The sequence below is a fragment of the Acanthisitta chloris genome, unplaced genomic scaffold (assembly GCF_000695815.1).
Source record: "Acanthisitta chloris isolate BGI_N310 unplaced genomic scaffold, ASM69581v1 scaffold18500, whole genome shotgun sequence".
Lineage (NCBI taxonomy): Eukaryota > Metazoa > Chordata > Aves > Passeriformes > Acanthisittidae > Acanthisitta > Acanthisitta chloris.
The window spans coordinates 79076-89623 of record NW_008653946.1 but is presented as its reverse complement, the minus strand read 5'-3'; the positions used below and the strand labels follow the sequence as shown (position 1 = coordinate 89623).

The 10548-nt window shown below is 45.3% G+C and overlaps 1 protein-coding gene across 1 annotated transcript in view; it reads left to right on the top strand.

Annotated features, from left to right (window-relative positions):
- Positions 1 to 8947: 8947 nt before the first annotated feature.
- LOC103809987 (hemicentin-1-like) overlaps positions 8948 to 10548 on the top strand; it is a gene marked incomplete at both ends in the record, with an annotated part of 78531 nt that continues 76930 nt past the window's right edge. Inside the window, 1 exon segment of the mRNA XM_009082867.1 lies at positions 8948 to 9018. Within this exon segment, the coding sequence (XP_009081115.1) occupies positions 8948 to 9018 (71 nt within the window).

Genomic DNA, 10548 nt, shown 5'->3' with positions numbered 1-10548 from the left:
GTTCACAGTCTTACTTCCTGCAGCTTTTCCCAGCTCTGCCTTGTACAATTGTCCTGCAGCAGTGCAGGTTGGAAAGGACCTCAGAGAATCAGCTGGTCTGACCTCTCAAACAGGAGTAAGAAATGTTAGGTAGAAGTAGGAAATGAACTATTTGCAGCCTTCAGTGTTAAAAATAATAATAGATTTTTGGAAGGACCCACGAGTTCACTTTAACCTGGTACACCAGTGGCTGCTCCTCTTAGAGCATCTCTCAATAGATGCTTTAACTTCAGCTCATCGATGCCTCTTTTTTCACAGTGGTATTTGAGGCACCACTGGACCCTTATTAGAGCCCTGGGGATAATACTCCCAACTGGATATTGTCAGAGTGAAGAACGTCATCTCCCAGAAACTTGCTCTATTTCTCCAAAATTTTCTGTATTTTATTTCTTGTTCTCTTCAGAGACCAGTGGCTTGGTATGACAACTGAAGAGATGAATCTATTCAGTAGTGTTTTAATTATGCAATGATTATGATTCCATGATGGTTTAAAAGAAATTGTCTTTTACCATGTACAGGCACAGCCACACCCTTAGCCTGTGAAACAGCAGCATAGGATTGGTATGGGTACATGCTCTGGGAAGTCCTTGTTCTCATGGTCTCTTGGCAGTATCAAGCACCAATGGATTAGTGCTCTGGTCTCCATAAAGCTTTTTAGGAGAACAGCTCCTTCCAGAAAATTCCTGCCTTGGGATTTCTCTGTGTGCTATGTAGTCTGTGCTGATGAGAAATCCTCTGAGCAGTGCTGGGTTGTCCTGCTCTCAGGGTGCTCAGGTTGCTGTTGATGACTTTATTTGCTTACAGGGTCTGTTTTTGTGTAGCTGTGGGTGCTGAGTGCATTAGTAATTCCATATCCTTCAGGAAAACAATGTGGCTGCAGCTTCTGCTGGAAAGAACCAGTTGCTTTTTCAGTTTCGCCGATGTCTCATGATCAAAAAGCTGACTTGGCTGCAGTAAGGTAGCTCTCTCCAAGGGTCTCTGAAGGAATTAATCTGGGAATATAATCTTCTAAGCAGCAGAAGCTTTTAATTAGCCTTTGTAATTGGATTCATCTATTCTGGAAAAATAAAAGAAACTGTGATTTATTTTTTTTTTGCCAGTCAGCTTCTGGACCCCTCCAGTGGTGAGATCTATCTGGGGGCAGTGGGAACCAGAGCTCCATGGAGATGAAGAATCATAGAATCAGCCTGGTTGGAAGAGACCTCCAGGATCATCCAGTCCAACCCTCCCGTGGTCACTAGCCCATGGCACTAAGTGCCACATCCAGTCTCAGCTTGAAAACCTCCAGGGATGGTGAATCCACCACCTCCCTGGGCAGCACATTCCAATGCCTGAGCACTCTCTCTGTGAAAAATCTCTTCCTAATATCCAACTTAAAGGTTAGTCAGGATCAATCTCTGCTGGATGTTGTGGTAAAGAAGCCCATTCTGTAATGCAGTAATAAGTATGAATTGATACTTAAAAATTGAGTTTTAAATCTTATTTGATTTGACTTTAACGTGTCAAGGTAATGAATCACAAACCAGCACAGTGAGCTGTGTGGTTGCATTCATTCCTGCCTGATTCCTCAACGTGAGCCCTTCATCCAGCACTGTTACAAGTGTGGGAGGAGCACTGCCAAAACACACAGACCCAGAGATGAGACAGAAATAGACCTGGACTGAACTGGAGTTCAGTCTGGAGAAAGAATTTAAAGAGCATTATGAACCGAGTTTTACTTGGTTCAGCTTGTTGTTAACAAGGGGAAATAAACACAAACAGAAAGTGAGCTGATGACCTTCTCAGATGTTCAGTGGGAGCTGGGAGCACGGGCCAGCCCGGGAACCAGAGCTGCTCCCAGGCTGTACAGTAAGGAAGCTGTGGTTGCACTTCTTATCAGCTGTTTTTCTGTACTGTAGTCTGAGGGAGGAAAATTAGTCCAAGCATTTTCCCCCTTGTGTGTGCCGGTGCTCGTTCTTGTCAGAAAAGCAGAGCAGCACCATGAACGTCTGCACTGGTGGCAGTGCTGGATGGACAAGCACAAACCCCAAACCCTCTGGACGTGGAAGAAACGCAGAGGAGCATGGACAGCAGTGCTGAGTGGACTTAGTGCACTGGGATGGAGCTCAACTCGTGGCTTGGCTGTCAGGGACCACCTAGTTGTAAGAGACTCCCATGGTGTGTGGCTCCCTCAGCCCTTTGCCCTCTCCCCAGGGCTGTGAGCTGAGTTGCCAGTCGTGGCTGTGTGTTCTGTCTTTGGGCAATCATCCACAGAGAGCTGGCCAGAGCAGCTCAGAGTGGTGGCTGCTGGCCCTGGTGGGAACAGACCTCCAGGGCTGTTCAAAGGGCCAAGGAAGGGAGGAGGAAGGTGTGTCTCCTCCAGATTTCGGGATTTGCTATGTTTGCGTGTCCCCAGAAAGGGAAAAAAAACTTGGTTTGTGTCAATCTTTTTTTGGGATATTTAATAGCCACTGCCATTATATTAAATTTTAACCACGCAGAGTTTTCTGGTCTCTTTGCCTCTATTGCACCAGCAATAGACAAACCCTTCTGGCCTACCCGTGGAGCTAGAGGTGAATATTTCTTCAGAACAATAACCTACCTGTTGTTCCATTTAATTCCAACATTCTTATTTCTAGCCTGAGGGAATAGATTTTCCCATCAGGATTCCATGGTGAGTGTGATGCACCACTCGTGCAAGAGGATTGAGAACCTCTAAGGCTCTTCTGTGCATCACCCGTTTAAGAGAGAATTCGTAGCAAACCAGGATTTATTTGAACCATCTCTGAGTAGAAGAGGTTGCTCTGCACGTCGTGTGGTTTGTGACTGTGACTCTCTGAAGCTGGAGGTAACAGTGTGGTGGTTGTTACTGTGCTGAGCAAACCAGCCCCTGGTTTTTATTAATTGTTACTGCTCGTGGTTAGTAACTTTTCGACAACTGTGCTTGGGGCCCATAAGCTAAACTTGGTGCTTGTTGCAGTAGACAAAAGATGAGAATATTAGATTTTATCCACTGTGGGTCTCCAAGGGAACTTTTCTTTCCCAAGAAATGAAACATATAGAATGCCTTTTTAAAAATCATGATGATTTTCCTCATAACTGTTATAACAATGGGAAATAACAATGACACATTGTTAGCAAAAACTTCTGTTCAATCTTTGGTCTTTGAGTTTCTTCCAGGAGCTGAGGTTTGGTCTCCGAGTTTCATCCAGAAACTCAGAGAAATATGTGGTTACTGCCCTGAGGTGAAGAATCTGATGCACAAGAGTGATGGTCATTGCCATCAGTGAGGATGGAGCTTCAGTAAGGCTCCACTGATGCTGGGTTAGGCTGTATAACAGGGCTTTGCAGTTCCCATGGACTCTCTGGTTTTCAGCCAGCTCATGAAAAACTGTGTGAAAAACTGTGTGTGCAGTCTGACTCCTTCCTGTCTGCTGTTCAGTTAATAGTCATAAGTCATGAGGCTGAAAAACCATCTAAAAAATAAAGAAGTGAGTGCATTAAGGAAACATGTGAGCTTGCTGGGTTGGTTTGGCTTATTTCTTTCTGGTTAAGGATCTGGTAAAAGTCGCTCACTGTAGTTCTTGGGCTCTTCAGAAATTTAATTGTACCCAGGCTAGAGCCTGAAAGCTGAAAGCATCTGAGTCATGAGGGAATATAATTTAGGAACAAACTTGAAATAGCTTATTACATGTTCTAGTGCTAAGCATCTTGGCTTACTCCAGTGCTCCCTGAATCCACTGGGAGAGCCACGGGGGACTCGTGGCTGTAGGCAGCACTGCCAGCACTGCCTGTGCTCTGGGGTTTGGGGTTCTGAGGTGACAGGTTAATGGTTGGACTTGATCATCTTCGAGGTCTCCTCCAGCCTTGATGGTTCCATGATTCTTCTTATTTTCATAATCCTTGGAGGTAGCTGCTTCTGTAAAGGTCTTCAGAAGAATTATTCAGAGCTTTCCTCTGAATGGATACAGTTCTCTTCCTTCTCTGAGGAGAGAGCATTGAGTCAGATCAAGTTCAGTGCTGAGCACTGTTGGTAAATGGCTCTTAGGAAATCATTGTACACGAGTTTCTTTGAGCAGCAATCTTGGCTTAGGCATTTTAGCTATCCCAGTGATCATTCCCAATTGTTTAGCAGCTCTTCACTTGTGGTGATAGTACTTGAGAGTCTGTACAGGAAACAAGACTGAGAGGCAGATCTGATGCAAAACACATTTATAAATGTATGTATGGACAGATAGGGGTGTGTATGTTTATATATATGTGTATGAAACCCATATTAGTCTGATCTCAAAAACTGTCAAAATTGCCTTAGCCCAGTGCTAAAATTGTTAGCCCACTTTATAAATGAAAAAGAATGTGGAAGATATTTTTCTCCCCAGGTATTTTGTGTGTTATAAGGTGGGGGAAGCTCTGCTCAGTAAGCTGCATACTATGACATGAAGAAATAGCTAAATGTACTTTGATTATTGTTATTGAAGGTCAGGGGTTTGTTGCTGCTCTGTGTTTGGCTTTTGGGTTGGTTTTGTCTTTCCTTTGGAAATATCCAAAGGTGTGGAAGTTTTCTAGGGGGATACCTTGTTTGGCTTTTTCTTGTTTTTAATCCTGGATATGGTTCTGCATCAGGGAAACATCCTTGCTGTGAATTAGCAGAGGAATTCTGTGGGTGAGAGCACTCCACAGGACTCTGCCAAAATTCCTTCAGCTACCAAGTATCAACTAGAGCTCTTTTTTTTCCCTTATGGAATAAACAAATTCAGTGTTCTGAGTTGATGAGAGGTAGGCAAATAGCTTCCATATTGCTTTGCTAGATGTCCTGAAGCATCCAGCTGGCCAAAGCAGCTCTTAGGTGCAGATGTTACGTGGTCGGGGCCAGGGGAGTGCCAGACTCTCAGTCACTGTCAGTGATCGTGTGTCACAGGGAAATGTGTGGTTTTCCCAATGTGCTTGCTGCTCAGTTTGTATATAAACATGTGGCTATTTGAGGTGTGGCAGAAAGCCATGGAAAAACAGCAGAGCCTTTTGGAACCCATACCTCAGGTTACCATAGGCTTTTCTCCCTGTTTGCAGAGGAGATGGCTTTTAGCAGATTTGCCCAGGAGAGGAAGTATCTGAGTCCCTAATCTCTGTCAAATAGGCTCTTCCTCACTTGTATGTTTTCACAGTTGTTTAATTGCTTAGGTACAAGCTCAGATACCATAGTGGCTACTTTGGGTTTTGTGATTTCAGTTTAAGAAGTTGAGGATTTGTTCAGGGATGTGCAACCATTTCTCTGAAACACTTCCTTTCTGCACCATGAAGTCTTGGATCCTTGAAAGAACTGACATTTACACTGTACTTGTGAGACAAGGGGGTTTAGTTGTTACCTCACAAAGACATACTGCCTTGTTGGGGCTTTGCCAGATCAGGTTTTTCACCTTTCCACAGTTCCCTCTAGAGAGCCAGGGAAGAGTTGGAGTAGTGAGCAACAGTAGTGATCACCTACAACAAAGTAGTCCCAAATATTCCAATACCTGTGCTAAAAGTGGGTTCATATTTCAGCAACAGGATGGAAAACCCACAACTCCCCATTCCAGGATGTGTTCAAGGCCAAGCTGAAAGGGGATCTGAGCAACCTGGTCTAGTGGAAGGTGTCCCTGCCCGTGGCTGGAGGTTGGAACTGGATGATTTTTAGATCCCTCCCAACCCAGACCAGTCTGTGATTCCATGATTCTGTATTTTATTAGAGTATACCATGTGTCAATCTTCACCTAAAGGATTAATGAATTGAAAAAAAAGAGTGTTTTTTCCTTCTGCTTGAGTGTGTTTGCAGGGTCTGTTTTCTGAGTGGATATTCTGTGTCTGGAGGGATAGGTTTGTAACTATGCTTGATTTGAGGAATGTCTGACGTGTGTGCTGGACCTGTGTGCTTTACTTCTGCATGTGCTTATTGAGACTTTGGGCCATTCTGGATATGGACTCGGTGGTCTTGGAGGTTTTTTCCACCCTAAACAGTTCCATGGTTCTGTGGTTTGGTGTCTTAGCTGCACTGAGCCCCAGACCTGCCTCTGCACTCTACGCAGCTGTGTCCAGACTGACCACTGCCACTTGATTTAGACTTTACAGGCTTTGAACTTCTTAGCATTATCAGTAATTTAAGCTTCTCTAAGACTGTTCTGGAGTGCTTTGTGGGAGAACTTGCCATTCTTTCAAGGAGTCCTTGGAAATAGTTCCCAGCTGGCAAGTAGGACCTGAGGGAATGTTGTAAAGTTGTGTCAGGGGAGGCTTATGTGGGATATTAGGAATAAGTTCTGCCCCCAGAGGTGTTTGGGCACTGAACAGCTCCCCAGGGCAGTGGGCACAGCCCCAGGGCTGACAGAGCTCCAGGAGTGTTTGGACAACACTCTGTGGCACATGTTGTGATTCTTGGGGTGTCCTGGGCAGAGCAGGAGTTGGACTCGATGATCCTTGTGGGTCCCTTCCAGCTCAGGGTGTTCTGTGATTCTGTGATAAGTAAACTTATCACATTTCTCATGATGTCCTCTCACTTTTCCCTGTTCTGGACACTCTGAAGGTCTGTGCTTACCTGCAGTGATGAAATGGCCTTGCTTGGGTTGCACTTTGAGGTCACAGAATGAGGATAGAAGAACGTGAGGCTGGTGAAGGCTGTTGCAGTGTTTCTGGCAGGCAGGGCACAACAGCCTGTGAAGGAAGGTACTTGATCCCTTTGGCAAGCTGGGATGGTGAGGAGTCCTCACATCCCCATTCAGACATGGCCTTGGCTGCAGAGCTGCCTGGGGAGATGTGCCCCTGTACAGCTCCTGCAGAGCTGTTACCTGACCATGGGTAGCTCTGTTTGATGCTGGCTATGCCACGCTCCCTTCCTAAGCCCTCACCCAGCACTGTTTCCCAGACCAGCTCTGCTGAGCTCTCAGCAGAGGGCACCCAGAGCCTTGGCATGGTGCTGCAGGAAGCTGGATGAGGCTCTGGCTTGGCACTGTGCTGCCTGGGGGGGAACAAGGCCAAGTTCTCAGCCCATCTAACCTGGTGTGAGATGTTTTGGCTTAGCTGAAGCAACGCTGCTTTTCAGTTCTTTATTTTATAAGGGGAAAAGAAAAAGTCTTTCCAAAGGATTTACAGCTCTAGATTGAGAAGCTGAGTCCCTGAATGGATGGGAGTAATGGAACTGGTGGGGTTACTGTATGGATAAAGCCTGTTCAGTGGTGGCTTTAGAACAAGGGTTGGCAAAACAGTTTGGAGAGGGTTTTACTACAGGCGTTTGCTTCAAAGGATACACAAAGGAGAATGATACCAGGTGGAGTGGAAGGAGTGGGAGCTCAGCAGGATGAGGTATGTGGAGGAACAGAGTCCTTATAATGGATCTTTTGATGATAGTGTAGTGTTTTAATACATGACATTCACAGATAAATGACTCACAGCCATACAAAGAAAACCTTAAAACCAGTTTAATATTCTAGGAAAGGTTTTTGTGTGATCTCTTGGGTGACTTTCAAACAAATTAAACCCTACACTTAGCAAAAGGCACTCATAAACAGAACTCCCCCAGCAAATGCATGTGTGATTAGAGTAGACCTTAGTGATGGCTCTTGCTGAGACTCCAGTGAAATAAAACTTTCGACTGTTTAAAAAAGGAAAACGTCTAGATTATATGGAAGATAAGTGCATATTAACTTTTATAGAGCTTGGAAAGCACTGCAAGGTCTGCTGAGGCAGCACTTCCCTGTAAGCCACAGCTGTATTAAATTGGCACTGCTGCAGTTTCATGCTTTGCTTTTACCCTGACAGCAGAATTGTTCCCCATTTTGTCCTCTGGGACTCATCTGATCCCTCTGAGTGGTTTGGGGCACTCAGCCTGCAGCAATGGGCTGACTTTTTGTGTCTGTGTCTTTATTTATTTCTCTCTGGCATAGCACCCTGGCCCTGCTCGCTGGGTGGGTCGGTGCCAGCGCTGGCCTGGGCACAGGCAAAGAATGAGGGCAGCAGTGCCAAGGCAGGCTGAGGTGAATGGGCAGGGAATCAGAGCCATAGGAAAACAGCTGCTTGGAATCACATTTGATAGCCACAAGGAAGGCAGTTGTGGGAGGGGCAGAGGGACAGCTCCTGCCTTGGGAAACACTCACACACTGCTGCTCTTACACACCCCAGGCAACCTCAGCCCCATGTCCTGCCCAACAAACACATGGCAAGTGCCATGGGAGCTCCTGCTAGAGGCACTGGGATTGGGGTTGGGACTGGCACTAGGCTTTTCTAGCTAGTTAGAAGGGATCTTAAAGCTCCAGTCCCACCCCTGCCCTGGGCAGGGACACCTCCCCCCAGCCCAGGCTGCTCCAAGCCCATCCAACCTGGCCTGGAACACTCCAGGGATGGAGCAGCCACAGCTGCTCTGGGCACCCTGTGCCAGAGCCTCAGCACCTCACAGGGAGCAATTCCTTCCTAATATCTCATCTAACCCTGCCCTCCTTCAGCTTAAGCCCATTCCCCTTGTCCTGGCACTCCAGACCCTTGTCCAAAGTCCCTCTCTGGCTCTCTTGTGAGCCTCTTTAGATACTGGAAGGCTGTACAAGGTCTTCCTAAAAAAGCCTTCTCTACTCTAGATGAAGAACCTCATTCTGGACAAATCCACTCTTTCTTGGTGCAGCCACATTTGTTTTGGGGATTTTTGTTCCCTTCTGAATCCTAAGAGCAATTAAATATTTGGTCAAAATCAGGGCTGAAAGAAAGGCAACAGAGGAGGATTTATGTGCCTATAAATGTTTGGGACATGTAGAAGTTGGTCATACTGAAATGATAGTAGAGTTGCTAGATTTGGAGTCATAGGATTCAGTGTTGGGGATATTATCCTCAGTCATACCTTTCTGTTCCATGCTTTTAGTTTCATTTTTTTACTACCAGATGTCTTTGATAACTTTGTGTTTTCCTTATGTTTTCCTAGAAATTGGCCCAGTGACCATAACCACAGATCCCAAGAAATTTCAGTTTGAACTCAGGGAACTTTATGTTCAGGTGAGTAACTTGTTGGTTCTCTGAGTGGTTCTGACAAAGACCCTGTGGCCTCCTGCTATCTCCCCCTCTCATCTTCCTCTTCTCCAGTCATTTAAGTATTCTTTAAGGGATGTTGGTCATGCTTTTTTGATCATATACTAGACTAACCCAACTGTGAGTGCCTACAGTGCCATTTTAGTCAGTGGGTGTAGATGTTCAGGGCAGACAGCAGCAGTGTGAGTAGTACAGATGAGCTCAGCCAGCACAGGTCCTTCCAACCCAAAGCATTCTGTGATGATGAGATCTCACAGTTCTGCCTAGCTGCCTTCTGAGAGTGCACTTTTACATTATGGACATGGAGAAGTAGCTCAGTGGTGCTTTTCCTGTTACATGTGGGAAATGGATGCTGCCATATACAACATCACATGAGACAATCATCTAGTAGACTTGAAGTGGCAATAGAGATTTTCTTGTTCCAAGTAGGTGTCTGTACAAATCAGCCATTATTTTGATTCTGCCTACAAATTACAGCTTTAAATTGAAGAGTCTTTTGCTGGACGTGATAGTCATGTTGCAACAGCAGGAAAGAAACAACTTGGATACCCTGATGTGTCCCACAGGGCTGTATAAGCATTGCCAAGATAAAGGTCTGACGTGTGTCAGAAACCTTTTTGGAGAGTTATTTCTTGAATTTCAGGCTGTCTGGAGTCTACCACTTGCTTTTCCCATAAAAGTAAGGCTACATGTAGGAAGGGCTGATACAAGAAGAGTGATGGTTCCTGTATGACTTACAGAAAGAGCAATGGCACTGTGCCTGTGCTTTAATGCAGATGAGAAATGTATTGCTGTTCTTGTCTGAAATGGGATGAAGGATAGTGGTAGATTAAAATTGTTGCCAACATGAGCATTTCATTCAGGACAACCAGAATTCTCACGGATGGAGGACTGTGAGAGGCAAGTTTTTTCTGGTTTGTGTGCCACGAATGTTTAACCTGAAAACATGATTTTTGATGGCATCTCAGGAATTAAAGGTCGATGCAACAATTGAATTATCTTTTTCGCTTCTTTCCCAGCACATGGAGGTTTGTATATACATATGTGTGAAGGCATATTGATTGTAGGAATAAAAGGAATCCGTTTTTCTGTTTGATCTTGAATGTGCAGAGATCTGTTGTAGTTGACAGGGCCAAGTTTTACTCTTCAGATAACTCTTTGGACAGTTCTGTCTTCAGTATGCCAAGTCACTTTTTAGGTAAGTTCAAGTGAGCTTTTACTTACACAGTATTTTTCCCAGCTTCTTAATTTAGGAAGACAACTGATCCCTTCCTATAAAATTAAAGTCCTACTTGGAAGCATTTTGATTGAACACACACTCTGACAAACCTCCAGCTGTGCAGCTCCCCGCTTAGCACTGCAGGTCACTGGGTACACATCCCCTGTGCTCCTCTGCTGCAGTGTGAGCTGCAGGCCAAGTTCCTGCTGCTCTGCTGTCCAAGGATGCACTTGGAGCTTGGCACTGCTTGGCTGGGCTCGTTTCCATTCACATTGTCA